Source organism: Gossypium hirsutum, chromosome D12 (genome assembly GCF_007990345.1).
Source record: "Gossypium hirsutum isolate 1008001.06 chromosome D12, Gossypium_hirsutum_v2.1, whole genome shotgun sequence".
Taxonomy (NCBI): domain Eukaryota; kingdom Viridiplantae; phylum Streptophyta; class Magnoliopsida; order Malvales; family Malvaceae; genus Gossypium; species Gossypium hirsutum.
The window spans coordinates 30666931-30682490 of record NC_053448.1 but is presented as its reverse complement, the minus strand read 5'-3'; the positions used below and the strand labels follow the sequence as shown (position 1 = coordinate 30682490).

General features: G+C 33.1%; 2 protein-coding genes across 9 annotated transcripts; one reads left to right on the top strand and one right to left on the bottom strand.

Moving 5' to 3' along the window:
• Nucleotides 1-413: 413 nt before the first annotated feature.
• LOC107945402 (floral homeotic protein APETALA 2) lies at nt 414-3467 on the bottom strand. 8 transcript variants are annotated; one of them, XM_016879394.2, is made up of 10 exons: nt 2487-3467; nt 2313-2338; nt 2169-2199; nt 1990-2077; nt 1738-1883; nt 1606-1650; nt 1379-1473; nt 1119-1294; nt 837-1040; nt 414-742 (listed from the first exon to the last, which is right to left on the bottom strand). In XM_016879394.2, exons 1-10 carry the CDS (start codon nt 3011-3013, stop codon nt 551-553), a joined length of 1530 nt encoding a protein of 509 aa, XP_016734883.2. In that variant the 5' UTR covers nt 3014-3467; the 3' UTR covers nt 414-550. The 8 variants fall into 8 exon arrangements, with proteins under 8 accessions (XP_016734883.2, XP_016734884.2, XP_016734886.2 ...); XM_016879395.2 differs by having other exon boundaries at nt 837-1037; XM_016879397.2 differs by having other exon boundaries at nt 1119-1285.
• Nucleotides 3468-7101: 3634 nt separating this feature from the next.
• On the top strand, nt 7102-7910 carry LOC107941415 (protein MAINTENANCE OF MERISTEMS-like). Its single transcript, XM_016874986.1, has 3 exons — nt 7102-7452; nt 7567-7746; nt 7854-7910. Exons 1-3 carry the CDS (start codon nt 7102-7104, stop codon nt 7908-7910), a joined length of 588 nt encoding a protein of 195 aa, XP_016730475.1.
• Nucleotides 7911-15560: the final 7650 nt, after the last annotated feature.

Genomic DNA, 15560 nt, shown 5'->3' with positions numbered 1-15560 from the left:
AAATTGTACACTTACCCCAATACTCATTTGGTCCCTTGTCTTCATTTCTTTCCCTTCCAAGATGTCCTTTTTAAAGCAAAATGACCATGGGGGATGGAGTAGGGGTGTTAAGATGATAAAAAGTCCATCTCGTCATTATAACCACACATGTCTGCCTGCTTTTAGTTTTGAGAGAACTGATTCAAAGGACATAAATGATGGTGACTATTCATCACCATCCATTCATAATTTCCCTACTTTGTCATACATGCAGCATTTTTCAGATTTTCAAAATTTTTAAGATACATTTAATGATGATAGTTGATAAAGTTACATATACATACAATGGGGGGTATTATTAAATCAATAATAATACCAACTGTGTAGGGCGGCAAAGCAATGCATTAAAGACGAGAAAAAAAAAAGAAGAAAAGTCAGAAGAACATCATATATATAAATATATATTCAACAAGATTGGAATTGTTTTTCTATACATCTAGATATTATTAATAATAATAAAAAAAGGATGATATATGAGAAAGGCATGTAAAGAATTTTAATTAGTGAAGAATTAGATGAGTGAATGGAAGCCATTTTGGTGAAGCCATGTTTGGGAAGGTCTGATCTGCGATGGGAATCCTGATGATGCTGCAGAATTTCCAAACAACTGGTGGTGAGGACCTGATTGCCACTGTTGATCACTAGTTGATAATGAAAGATCACTCCCAATTCGCCCTCCATTGCTGCTTCTTGGAATATGAATCTACAAATTTACGAAAAAACAAGTCATCTTGTATAATTCAGCTTTCCTGCTATATTTTTATATATTATAACCCCCCATCAATCAAAATAGAAACCTGATAAGGTGATGGATTAATGTGTTGAGGAACAATGTGAAACATGTTACTGTTGCCTCCAGGTCTCCTCATCTGTCCATATCTTTGCATTTCATTACACTTAACTGAGACAGCTGGAGAGTGAATGTGAGTTTGGCTCAACAACTGCATTGTTTCTTCCTCACTATATCCATGGCCAGCTTCATCAATTCTACGAGATTCCTGCTGCAGATTTAACTGATATGATCAACAAAAAAATGAACCCAATATGTTTATTTAATAATGGTGTGAGATTATACCGACCATAGACCTAAATCCCCGACATTGCCAATCAGTTGCTTCAAGTGGGAGACTATGCTGCTGATAACTCGTACCACTTTGCCTATCAGCATTAGGTTTAGCACTGTTTTGGTTTGGGTTTGGGTTTGAATTCCCCAAGCTCAAGTCAAGGTTGTGATCTCCAGCATTTTCTGAAGTTTCTAAGCATGAACAACGGATTTAGCATATAAATCTTCAAAGGGGGTAATGATTAATGAATAATAGGATGAAACCGATTTACTTACTACCAGAATTAATAAGCTCATTGTCGTATATGCTGGGATCAAAGTTAGTGACAGCATCTTTGCCATTGCACTTAATTGCAGCTCTGTCATAAGCCCTACAATAAGCGGGACCAGACATTTCAGAACTCCCCACCAGACTTTCATCAACTTTTTTTTTATTACCTTTTTTACTGCCTTATCTTAAAACTAATAAACAAAAACATTAAAAAAAAATGTAAAGCACGAACCTAGCTGCTTCAATCTCGGTGTCAAACAAGCCTAAATAAACATACCTGCAAGAAGACAATTCAACATCTCAATAAAGACATAAACATTATCGTCAGCTCAGAATACAAAGATTAAGAAAAAAAAAGGGTTACTTTTTGCCTAAAAATTGGCCCATTCTAGCTTCCCATCTCCCACACTTGTGTAAGGTAACTCCTCTATATTTGGAGCTTCCCCTGGGAAATCCGGTGCTTTGTCGGCGAAGAACATGCACAAATTCTTCCTTGGTTAGGTTACTCATCTGTTATACAAAAAAAAAAAAGTAAAACAAAGAATCTTTCCCTTTTGTAAAACAAGATAAGATTGATCTTTTGAAGATAAAGTCTGAACTATGCAATTGTTGTTACCTGTTTCAAGTCTTCCTCGTAATCTTGGATACTAAAATTTATATCGGCTTCTAATCCTCGGAACTTGATTGCTGCCCTATCATATGCACTGCCAAAAAGTACTAAAATTTTGTTACAACTTTTGCCATTGTTTTCTTCGGGGGGAAAAAAGGGTTAAAACATAAAACTGGAGAGCTCACCGAGCAGCCGCATGTGCCGTGTCAAATCCACCTAACTCAGCCAACAAAACAAAGAGAAAAGACCCATCTCACCAATATCAGAAAAAAAAATGCTATAAAAATTGTCTGAAAAATCAATGACAAATGATGGAGGGACAGTCATACCTAAATAAACTTGTTTTCCACAATCCCTGTACGTCAAATGACAAACCCCCCCAAAAAAAAAACACCTCAAAATTCTGATTGGCTCCAGAAGAGAAGGTTTAAATATAGTATAAAAAGAAGAGAAAATTCCGAGGTGATTAAAATGAGCAAGAAATATAAAAAATAAAAACTAACCAAATATGAGACTCCCATCTGCCGGTTCTTCTATAAAAAGTAACTCCTCTATACTGAGAGCTTCTCGACCTTGGCCCTCTCCTGCTTTTTTTCATCGGCTGTGATACTTCACCGGATTTTTCCGGTGCGTGAGGCTCCGATTGACAGAATCTGACCCCCACCCAGTGAGCCTGTGGGAACCCTGAACTAGAACCCGTTTCCTGCTCTTGATCCACTGGGAAAAACTGGCGGGTCACCGGCCCCGCCTCACTCTCCATCGACTCTTCTTCTTCTTCTTCTTCTTCATGAGGTACTGAGAACCCGAATATCTTGCTGCTTCTCTTCTTCAAACCTCCTCTACCTCTCTCACCATCTTCTTCTTCCGATCCCTCCTCCAACACCAAAGCTGACGAGCTTGAATTCGATACGGATCCCACCCTTTTTCCCTTATCTTCATCTCCGTCTATGGAAGTTTTCTGCGATGAACAATAACCTTCGGATTCATTGTCTATTGGTTGATGATAAGGAGAGTCATTAAGATCCCACATTTTTTTTCACAACTTTCTCAGCTGATAATCTCGAGAACAACAAAAAAAAACTAACTAATATATCTGTAGAAACAAAACTCAAAAAATAATCATCACCATCTTCTTTCAGAAACTAAAAACTTTCTTTTATCTCTCCTTCACTTTGCATATATAAAGATAAGATAAACAAATGAGTGAAGGGTTGAACCAATATTCAAAGATAGAGGTTTTGAAAAAGAAAAAGGAAAGCTAGGAGAATTGTGAGTTAGCTAAAAGATAGTATAGCCAGGAAGGAACGAAAGAAGGCTAGAGAAGTTTGAAGATCTTCTAAACACCTCACTGCCCCAATTGTAGAATGGATGTGGCAATTTTGAGTTAAAACTTATAGCCAAAAGCATCCACAATCTCTTCCTTTATTAGTAAAATTTTCTTTTATTTTTTTCTGTGTTATTTTCTCTTTCTTACCACTTGTTTTTATATAGTATCTATGTATGCGTGATTGAATTTTATAGGCACTTTTTTCTAGAATAATATTAAAAAATAATTATTCTATCTAAACAATATATGTTTTTTTTTACAAAAATAATACGAGTGATGAAATTTTAAACTCAAGTCGATACGACGATCGATGATTTAGGGTTGGCAGGCACCTCATTTCCTTAATTCGATAGCCTTCATATAAATTTGGGATTTTTCATGACTTGTCATGTCAATGCAAGGGTAGAGATTCTTTATTGTTTAGGAATCCCAAATAGATAGCTGAGAATCTCTACCTTGCATCGACATGTTTAAAGGTTTAAGATTCCGAATTAACCACACATTATTTTGTTTAAAACTCCAAATTTTTTGGAAAAAGTTTTCATGTATGTGAAAAAAAAATCTTGAGAGTTAAAGTGAAGGAAAAAAAAAGAGTTAATAGAGGTGGAAAAAATCAATTTGTTAGTAAAGTTTTGGCTTAATATAAAATTCAACACTTGAATTTGGTACCTAAATTTTTTTTCCCAATTTAGTACTTGAACTTGACACTTTTTCCTAATTTGGTACCTAAGCTTTTTTTAGGTTCAATTTGGTACCTAAATTTATTAAATATTATACAAATTACGCAAAACACTAACGATTGTTAATTATTTTTGTTATGCTACAAAAATATTGCTAGTGTTAGAGGAAATTCATGTTATAAAAACAAGTATTGAGTTATGCTTAACGAATTAGTATTAAATAAGAAAAAAAAGAATTTTAAAAATCCAAATTAAAAGAAATTCATTATTTTCAATTAATAAAATAATTAATTGAATAAATAAAAGTAAAAGTGATTGAACATATAAAATACAAAAAAATATCATATAATCTATCACATGTCAATCATACATTGATTATTTTTGCTACCTCATAAAAAAACTATAACATTGTTAGTATATTGGAGTAATTTGTCAAACGTTTGACAAGTTGAAGTACCAAGTAGAACAAAAAAAAAGATTAGGTCCCAAATTAGGAAAAATAGTCAAGTTTAGGTACCAAATTGGATCCCAAAAAAAATTAACTATCAACTTAAGAAAAAGTGTCAAGTTTAGGTACTAAATTAGGAAAAAGTGTCAAGTTTGGGTACCAAATTAGATAAAAAAAAGTTTAGATACCAAATTAGAAAAAAGTGTCAAGTTCAGGTACCAAATATTATATTAAATATTATATTAAGCTTAAAAGTATTTAAATTCGTAAGAAGATAGTTTTGGTTAGAGAATGAGAATTAATATTTCAAAGTGTCGAAAATCAGCCACTAGTTATTTGGTAGAAAATAATTTATTATTATGCATATATTTAAATTGAAAATGTTTTAACTTTTTTTCAATAAAAAAGAAAATAGTTTACGTAAAAAAATATAGGAAATCGTAAATGATATATAGATTTTAAATATTTTATTTTTTCCAGCAAAAATGGAATAATTAAAGTAAAAAATATTGAAAATTATAAAATGTTATTTAGGTTTTTTTCTCGAATAATATAGAAAATTTAATATACCTAAATAATAGGCTTTTTTACCCGAATATTATGAAAAAAAATACATAAATACTATGTCAACTGGATTATGTACCAAAATGGTACATTGATGCAAGTGGAGGGTGGTGCATAGGCGATACCACCCTAAAAATCTGACATAATTGACTAAAAAAATATTAATAAAAAATCAAAAATGTCATCTAAATAGGCGGCACCAAAGAAATACGGGTTATTTAAGGCCCGTATATGATGAAAACCCAACCCGCTGACGACGTGCTGTCGACCCGCTGACACTGATGAGACAGGACCACTAGTGATGCCTAATAGGTAGGCGGCACACCCCCTGGTCATGCCAAACTGATAGGCAGAACAGGGGTGATGAAGCCAACCTCATAGGCGGCACACCCCTAACCCCTGCAACGGTCGCAGTGATGTAGTGAAATGTGTATTGGGGACCATTATAAGGTCCCCAATGTCCCCATTTTGGTCGGATGAAATGAAAAATAAATTTTAGAAGAAGAAGAAGAAGAGAGCGGGAAGGAAGGAAGGGGAAAACAAAGAAGAAAAGAGAAGGAGAATAGAAAGAGGAGATGGGGAAGGAAAAAAATAGAAAAGGAAAGAAGAAAGGGAAGGAGAAAAAGTTGTGTTTGGGATTTGAGAAAAAATTAGTGTTGTGTTTAGGGTTTGAAAAAAATTAATTAAGAGGTTGTTTGGGGTTAGAAAGATCTAGTGTTGAAGAAAATCAGAAAAGACAATTTTTTATTTACTAATTATTATTTGTTATAAATAAATGTTAAATTTTTTTGTTGTTTTTGATTTATTTCGGAATTAATATTTAATTTTATTTTTGTAAGGTATTATTTGGTTAAAAAGAACTATTAATGTATGTTTGTATTTATTTTATATTCTCATTCATAAGTTTATTTTAATGTTTATTCAAGTAAAAAAACCTATTTATGTTATGTACAAAGAATGTTTTATTTTTTTTATGTAATTTATTTGTCATGTGTGTTTTAGGTTTATTAGATTTAATTTTTATGTAATTTATTTTTCATATGTGTTTTAGGTTTATTAGATTTAATTTTTATGTAATTTATTTTTCATGTGTGTTTTAGATTTATTAGATTTAATTTTTATGTAATTTATTATCATATGTGTTTTAAGTTTATTAGATTTATTTTTTTATGTAATTTATTTGGCATGTTATTTTTATTATTTTAATATAAATTTTTTATTTTTTATGTAGGTAAAAGATGAGATCATTGAGATGAAATTTGTGAGTGAGACATTGAGTTGAAATTTATGAGATAAATTAGGAATAAGAGTTTAGCGTGTTCTAATTTTTTTTAGATTTTATAATGGGGAATAAGAGTTTATGAGTTTTAAATTTTATTTTAAATTTTTTATAAATATTATAATTGAAATTTCTTTTGAGTCCTTCTAGGAAAAAAAAATATTTTTGACAACAATTAAGTTGGCATGTTATTATATATATTATCTTTTAAACTAGTACATTTTACTTATTTTAAAATAATAATAACAATATTCGTATTTATTATGTTGAAATAATTTATGTTATGTTTCTGTTATATTTTTGAGCATTTTATTTTTATTATTTTAATATAAATTTTTTTTATGTAGGTAAAAAATTAGACCATTGAGATGGAATTTGTGAATGGGACCATTGAGTTGGAATTTGAGTTGAAATTTATAAAATATATTTATTTTGTTAATATAGTATAGCAAAAACTATAATGTGGACAAAACTATTTGGTTTTTTTGTAATTAAAAGCAATATATAAAATTTAGGTATTTTGATAAATATTTAAAATGCATCAAATTTAGAAATTAATTATTGAAATTTGTTTTGAAATTGCAGGTATCGAAAATAGGTTCATTGATTAAGAATGATGATCACATATCAAACACAGTTAATAATATGGTAATATATTGTTATTTGTTATTCACGGGTTTCCTTAAAAAAAGTTCCACGTCATTTACGAAAATAAATTATGTTATAATAGCTATTTTCTGTAATTTAATAGTGTTAGGGCCCGTACAATGCATTGAGGGGTTGGGTGAATGGTTTAGTATATCCCCCGGATGAACGACTGATGCCATACTTAGAGTTAGCCGAATTCGGGTCAGCAGCATTGATCTGGACGTTTCATTTGCGGTATGATTTAATATCTGCATTGGTCGAGTGTTGGCGTCCGAAGACCCACACTTTTCATTTGCCATGTGGGGAGTGCACTGTTACTCTGGAGGACGTTGCACTGCAACTTAGGCTCCCAATCTACGGGAGTGCCGTAACTGGTGTAAGTACGATATCTGAGCCATCCGCCCTTTGTTGTAGCCTACTAGGAGTCTCGCCCAATGATGCTAAGTTCAAATTTACGGGTTTGAGATTTTCATGGTTGAAAGCCAATTTTGAACATTTATCAATTAATGCCACTAAGCAGGAGGTGATGTGCGCAGCTCGAGCATACATTATGCATATTATAGGGGGTGTACTGATGCCGGATACGAACAACAACAGGGTTTATTTGATGTATTTACCCTTATTAACTGATTTGCAGAATGTTCGCTTGTATAGTTGGGGTTCCGCAGTTCTGGCTATGTTGTATCGTGAGCTTTGTCAGACGACAAAGCCTGATGACATAGACATAGGTGGATGCCTCATATTGCTGCAGTCTTGGGCTTTTTACCGGATGCCATTCTTGGCATCGGTTACTCACCAAGCATACGTATTTCCACTGGTGAATAGGTGACAAAATTTTACTTTTTATAGTAGTTAGTTGACATATTTTTTTTCTAATGGTACTATTCTAATGATACTATTCTAATATGTAATTTGTTTTCGTAGATGGAGTACCAATTTGGGTATCGGGAGGTCATATACTATTCCGATATCGTCTCATGATTGAACAACATGCCTGGGAAGGGGTAAGCTATTCCAATATTCGTGACATGTAATTACTTTGTATATCTTACTTGAATCGTGTTAAATTTTAACCATGTTATTAATCACGCAGTTCATCTGGATGCCGTGTCGAATACCAGAAATTGTGGCTGTTATACCCTCATCTACCCACATTCATTCACACCTGTGGTGCATTAATGCACCTATTATCAATTTCTAGATAGTCGAGTGGTAACATGGTGATCGAGTACTCCGGTAGTTAGATTGCATCCAGTATATCCCAGATCTGCCAATGCAGTCAGGGAAGATCCACGGGATTAACAAGAGAGGAAAACATGAAAATAATTGGGGGGTTGTGCACTAGAAATATATTGTAGTGTGGGATAATCGGATGGCGCGAAGACCTCAGATGGATATTTCTTTCAATTTGCAACCATCGTTAGAGTACATACAATGCTACTTCAGTACGGGAAAATTATATTTACTTGGTGGGCAATCAACTGTAATCCCCCCGCACATGCGCCAACTTGGGGCATACGAGCCAAAGCTTGAGCCCAAGCCTGAGCCTAAGCTTGACCCTGAACCCGAGCCAGAGCCTGAGCGGTCGCATACACATTCTGGGGATGGTTCTTATCATCTAGAGTTGTGGGTCAATGACTATTTCCCGGGCTCGTCAGGACACGGATATCATTCTAAGTTTGATATCTTCAATGTAGTATCACTGTAGTATAACACCCGTATCCACCGCATTACTCTACTCCTCCCGGCTTGTATCCACCGCAATACTCTACTCCTCCCAGCTTAAGTTTATCGATGACGTTCGGGGCATATGATTTTTCTTTTATGTTTCACACACCCCTACCTGTGGCTAAAGAGAATGTTGATCACCGTGATCACCCGCAATGTGAACGTGACCCCTAAAGAAATATACTCCTAGAACCATTCCTTCAAACCATCAATATTAGGGGTTTCTTGCAATTTAAATATTACAAAATTTGTACTTTTTTAATTCTAAAAACTTTGTAAATGGAAAAAAAGATAATCTTTGTATTTATTTAATTAGATTAATTGCAATATTAAAACTTGGAACAAACTTTGTGGTCATAAATTAGATACATTACAACATTAAAACTTGGAACAAACTTTGTGATCATAAATTAGATGCATTACAACATTAAAACTTGGAACAGACTCTGTAATATAAATTAGATACATTACAACATTAAAACGAGGAACAACTTTGCAATTTAAATTAGATACATTAAATTACATAAGCTTAATTCCTGCGCGATCATGATGATTGTCCAATATGGTAGTTTTACTACGGGCATTTACTCTGATTATGACCAGCTAATCTGCATAATCCATAACGCTTACCGTCAGATTTCTCCTTAATGTCTATTTCATTATGGATTCTAGATGATTGTGCCTTTTGGATTACTACTTAACCCTTTGTATGGGACAAGCTCGAAAGTCGTCGGAGGCACCTTCCACGTAGATAAGTCAGGCAAGACGGGGAACTCGTTCTCCCAGACACGCAATGTGTGCTTGAGGGTGTACACATCATTGATAAATTGTTCAACATTCAGTGAGACTTCAGCACAAGTTACCATGACATGCGCACATGGATAATGAACTGTTTGAACCTCTTGCAATCTCATCGTCTGTTTCGAAGATCAACTCCATAGGACCTAGGTGGTATACCAGGTCGATGATTGATGGTTTTCGTAACTCGAAATGTTTCAAGACGTCATGAATATACTTCTACATTCATCGACCTCACCATCCGACCGTTTGCAACCATTGCATCCTTGACATCTTCGAAAAACACATGTCTCGCTTCCATTTGGTTGACTTGTTGCTGACCTATTCTTAGCATCAAGGTAGCCAACCTGTAGAATGTAGTCGAGAAGACAGATGAAATAGAAAGATGTTGCATTTTCAACAACACGGAGTTAATCTCCTCCGCTAAGTTGGTGGTCATATGACCATAGCGAAAGCCCTCGTCGAAACTATGAGCCCATTGTCACGACTCTATTGTACCCAACCACTATCGGGAAGATGTGTTCGTTTGACCTCCATGTCACTCTCAAGTCGAGTCATTCATTTCTGAAAAATGTGTGGCTCTAGCTCGTGTGCTGTGTATGTATTAAGAAAAGATAGGTTACAGTTTTTCCCTAAAACATTAAAACATATATTGAAAAGATAAGGTTATCCTTTACCCATTTTCACAACTTGTCTCCGCTAGTTTGCATTCTTACAATCTCGGTGGAAGTTACCCGCGATGTACTGGATGTAGTAAACAGATCTCCATGGCAGACTGGAATGCCTAATGGCTGTAATTAATTCTTTCCCTCTATTAGAGATGATGTAAATATTATCGTTGCTAATAACATACCTCCGCAGGTTCGTAAGGAAAAATTCTCACGATTCCATGTTCTCCTTATCTACAATGGCAAACACTATTAGGAGCATGTTCTTACTCCTGTCTTGAGCAATCATAAGAAGTAGGATTTGTGTATATTTTTTGAATAGCCAGGTCCCATCTAATTGCACAAATGGCTTGCAGTGGGGAAATGTGCGCATACATGGATCAAATGTCTAGAACATCCGATGAAATATTCCTTATCCTGGTTGTAATTGGTCATCCAGGATGTAATAAGGTCGTGTCTGTAACTCAATGACAGTTCCTAGCACGTACTCCTGCATAGCGGCTATCCATCCCTATAGCTTATTGTACGACGCACCGAAATCTCTGTACAATTGCTCTATTGCCATCTGTTTAGCTATCCACGCCTTTTGGTATGATACTCGATATTGGAATCGTGCCTGCATTTCGGCAATCAGTACCGTAACTTTAATAGTTGGCATGTCTTTCACCATTGGCATGATACACGTACAAATAGTTTTAGAATCAAGTTTTCAATGATCTTCTGTCATACGTGTTAACGTGCATGTGTGAGGCCTAACAAATTTTCGTATCTCCCACATCTGCAACTTTTGAATAAATGCGGCTTGTACCTGCCAATTACAGCCTTCCACCGATTTTCAACACTCCTCAATATATAATGTTGGTTTTTGTTTATGTTGTTTGAGGACAAGCTGTGGGGGAGTTTGATTTGCCGTAATTCGATGCATCAAATAAAACTAGTTTTCATATTTAATAAGTTTGAATACAAGCATTTTCGTTATATTTTTAATTCAGTTTCTTTAGTTTTGTTTACATTTAATAAAATGTGCACATCGAGCCTTTTATTAACCTTAAGGGCCGAATGAGGCCTAAGGGGGAGCTAACGTACTTTGAGAGCATGCATGAGACCATTAAAGGGCATTTTGGCTGAATACTGGACCTTATGTCCCAACATAGAGGATCCAATATCGTAACATAGAGAGCAGAATAGAGAAAGTGAAAAACTGCCTTCAATGTCGCAACAAAGACATACCCCTAAAGATGGCTACAGAGGAACATGCTGGTTGCTACGTCGCAACACAGGTCCTGGCGTGTTGCGACATCGACTCTGCGACAGGAATAAAACATGAAGTAAGGGCTGTAATAGCCTATTTTCAGTGGTGTCAAAAATAGTGGTTTCGGGACCACAATTCTGATAAGTTAGATATTATTTTAGTATTTATTTAATGTCAGTGAGTTTATTTTAAAGTCGTATTAAAATTTTGTTAATAAATTTTGATGTTTAAATGGTTAATTAGGTAAAAAAGGACTAAATCGTAAAAGGTGTAAAATTTAAATTCTATTTGTAACTACCCGATTTTAGGCCTAGTCAGAACAGTGGTTTCAGGACCACAAATCCGATGAGGAAAAATTTATTTCTTATTATATTTTTATGGTCTACAATTTCACGAAATGATTTCGTGAAAATTTTGTTCAAAAATTTCGACGTTTGGGCACTCAATTTAGCCAAAAAGGACTAAATTGTAAAAAGTGAAAAAGTTGAGTTCTAGAAGCTAGAGGTGTCAAATTGCTATGAAATTTTAAATTGGAGGACCTTAAATGGTAATTAGACCATTGGTTATGTTATAGACAAAAATGGACATGAAATAGGGTTTGTTCATCTTCCAAGCTTCATGGTAAGTCCGTTCTGACCCCATTTTTCTTGTTCTTTATATTTTTAGAATCTCGGTAACTTGCTTAAGCTAATTCTACTATTAATTTGAGCTAGAATTTATGTTTGAAAAATTACCCATAGATGAAATGTGTCAATTTTGATGTTTCATGATAGAATACGAAGCTTAGAATAATGTTAAATGATTTTGGCTAAGCGATTTTCAGTAAAAAAACGAGTAAAAGGCATAATTGGTAAAAATTATTATTGTTCATAAGTGCACTTTAGAGCAAGAATTTGATGTTACTATAGAAAGGAAAAATGTACAGCATGTCATAAAACATAAGAAAAAGAAATAAAATTTAATTTTCGAGCCTAGGGGAAAAATCGTAATTTTGTGAAACTTTAGGGGAAAAATGTAATTTTTCCAAAATGTGATTTTTGAACTGGATTGAATAATGTGAATGTTAAATAGGTTAAATGTGTTATTATAGGTCAAGAAAGACAAGGAATTGACTTTGATTAGTGAAAAAGAAAAAAAATGAGAGAAAGTGAGAAATTTCTCAATTGAACATTCGGAATAAAAAGGGATACGAATGAAGTGATAGAAATGATCACGTGTGGCATGGACTGTGTGTAGGCCACTATGTGAAAGTGAAAGTGATGGTCACGTGTGTAGTACTATGTGCAGGCTACTACGTGTACCAGAATGATAGGTCGCATGTGTAGTACTATGTGCAGGCTACTATGCGTACTGGATAGCTTCGATCACGTGTGTAGTACTATGTGCAGGCTACTACGTGTATCGGATAGTGATGGTCACATGTATAGTACTATGTGCAGGCTACTATGTGAACCGGTATCATTAATTATAAGGTGGTTTCTTCGTGCTGATCCCACCGGATATCATTGATTATAAAGGGTGGTTGCTGTGTGCTGAATCCACTATGTATCTGTTATTATTCCGAAGTGTTCATTGGAAAAATTGAATAAGTGAAATTATATGAGATCATGTAACGATTAAGTGTGATTGAATAATAAATATATGTGCGGAATTGAATTGAATAATGATTGAAAGTGAAAAAGTGAAATTATGAAAAAGTAAAATTTGAAACAGAATAGATTTGGACAATGACAGTAATGTTAGTTTGAAAAATCACCAAAAATTGTAGAAATTGAGTTAGAGTGTGAATGAGATATGAAATAGAAGCTTAATGAGTATATTTTTTCATAAAAGAAACAGAGCAAGCAAAAGAGTTATATATTTTGAGATATTTAAATTTTAGTGAGGTAGGGTCAGATTGATTTCGGAATCCCCTATTCTGACTTTGGAAAATAACTAAAAATTTTTAAAAAATAATTATAAGTTAAAATTTATATTCTTAGAATCCTTAATGAGTCTATTTTCAAATTAAACAAACGAAAATATCATCCAAATTTTGTACAATAAGATAATTCATTTTTTGTGAAGAGAGGTCAGAGATGTTGAGCAGTGAAAAAAGGGTGATTTTAGTGAATAAACTGTACTAATTGGACAAGGAAAAAATTCTAAAAATTGCATGGTAAGAATATATGTGAGTCTAGTTCTAGGGAAAATTAACAAAACTTAATTTGGATCAATGTAGCTCTAGATAAAAATAATTTAGTGACTGTAACTCGACTAGACAACTTTGAATTTAAATATAAGTGAATAGTGAAATTATGTATAATGCTATTTAAGCATTTTATATACATAAAGGATGTGGGATGGAGAGGAGGAGGAGGACAATAAAATGTATGAATGAATTGTGTATAAATGGTCATATGCCCGATTATATTCGGTAAATGTTAAATTGAATGGTAAATATGTATTGGTACTGAAGGAACTATTGCGGTATCGAAAAGCAATTGATCAAATGTTTAAGAAATTTAGTCATGATATATATATGTGTTATAATTTTGATATATGGATGATTATATCATTGAGGTTGCACTAATTAATTCGGTTTATGTGATGGAAATGTCAAGAACATTTGTCTTTGATATGTGATGATTATGTAATGCCGTGAGAATTTGTTTATTTGTGTGGTTTAAAATGTATCTATATTTTGTTATGTAACTTATTTTATAATCTATTTGGAAAATGATAAAAATTAATTCGGTTACTATGTGAGGTGAATTATGATTTGTGAAGCATGTCTATATTCGACAATAATAGATAAAATATATTTATGTCATGGGTGAATGGTTAAAAACTTGGGTTAGTATAAAGTGTATATTTAGTAAGGTTTGTTGGAAAAGAAATAACAGATTTTGGTTTATATCGAATAGAGAAAATTTATACTACCTTTGTGGCTAATTTTGATAGCTATATGGGAGATGAATGGATGATGTATATATGTGACAATTAGCTTACGAGATAGTGAGCAATTGATATATTACAATAGTTAAAAAGGAAAATTTGACGATATGAGAATATGTAACGATACGGATCAATTCAGGTACTCAGGATGAATTCAACAAGTGAAAATTTATAAATTCATACTACGAGGAAGTGATAGATTGTGAGTATATTTAGCCACGTAAACTCTAATTAACGACTCAATAATAACAATTTGAAAGTTTTAATTTAGATGAAATTTTACAACTTGGTTTACTACGATTAAAAGTGTATATGTTCTGGTAATACCTCGTACCCTATCGTACCCTATTTCGGCATTGAATACGGGTAAGGGTTGTTACACTATTAGTTAAAAGGGTCAAATGGTTATGAAATTTTAAACTAATGGACTAAGATAGTAATTATACCATTTAAAAAGTTAGTGGATAAATATGGACAAGGTTTACTTGAAATTTTTGATTATTAATAAGGGTAAAATGGTAAAATAGTAAATAAACATAAAATTAGTAAACTAAAAACAAAAGAAAGATGGTATCTTTTCCATCTTATTTCTAAAACCTAAACTAGCTATTAGAGAATAAGGAAGGTTCGGCCAAGTAATTTTTTCTTGCATGGTATGTATTCAAGCCTTGTTTTTAATGTTTTTTTTTTATGTTTTTGAGTTCGTTTTAGCTTAATCTAGCTAGCCCAGGGATTAATTTGCAAAATTGTTAAAGTTCGAGGGACTTGTCATGGTTATTTTTGAATAGTTTTTGAAGTCATTTGATAGATTATTAATCTTGGTTGTAAAATAAACATGTTTTGTTAAGTGATTTTTGATGAAATTGTTGAAAATGTAAATCTATGGGTTTTATTGTGAAATGTTGGTAATAATGGGTTTTTTAAGGTCCCTTGTAACATTGGTTAACATGGATTTAGGTTAAAATGAGTAATATTCAAGTTATCAGCATAAGGACTAAATTGTAAAAAGTTAAAATATTAGCGGGAATTATGTAGTTTTACATAAATATGAATTATGGATTAAAGTGAATACAAGGGGTACTTAATTTTATGAAATTATCTATTTAGATTAAGATAAGCCAAAATCAGACTTAAATCGCATAAAGGCTAAAGCTTCAGATTAGTTTTCAACTTTACATCTACGACCAAAGTTATCGAGGTAAGTTTGTATGAATTATTATTTTATTAATGTTAGTTAAATTGATTATT

Coding starts and splice junctions, on each gene's coding strand:
- LOC107945402 (XM_016879394.2), bottom strand. CDS start 3,013: ATGTGGGATCTTAATGACTCTCCTTATCATCAACCAATAGACAATGAA. Junction 1,651..1,737: donor GGCCAATTTTTAGGCAAAAA/GTAACCCTTTTT, acceptor GTCTTCTTGCAG/GTATGTTTATTTAGGCTTGT. Junction 1,474..1,605: donor ACCGAGATTGAAGCAGCTAG/GTTCGTGCTTTA, acceptor CGCTTATTGTAG/GGCTTATGACAGAGCTGCAA.
- LOC107941415 (XM_016874986.1), top strand. CDS start 7,102: ATGCCATACTTAGAGTTAGCCGAATTCGGGTCAGCAGCATTGATCTGG. Junction 7,453..7,566: donor TTAATGCCACTAAGCAGGAG/GTGATGTGCGCA, acceptor ACTGATTTGCAG/AATGTTCGCTTGTATAGTTG. Junction 7,747..7,853: donor AAGCATACGTATTTCCACTG/GTGAATAGGTGA, acceptor TTGTTTTCGTAG/ATGGAGTACCAATTTGGGTA.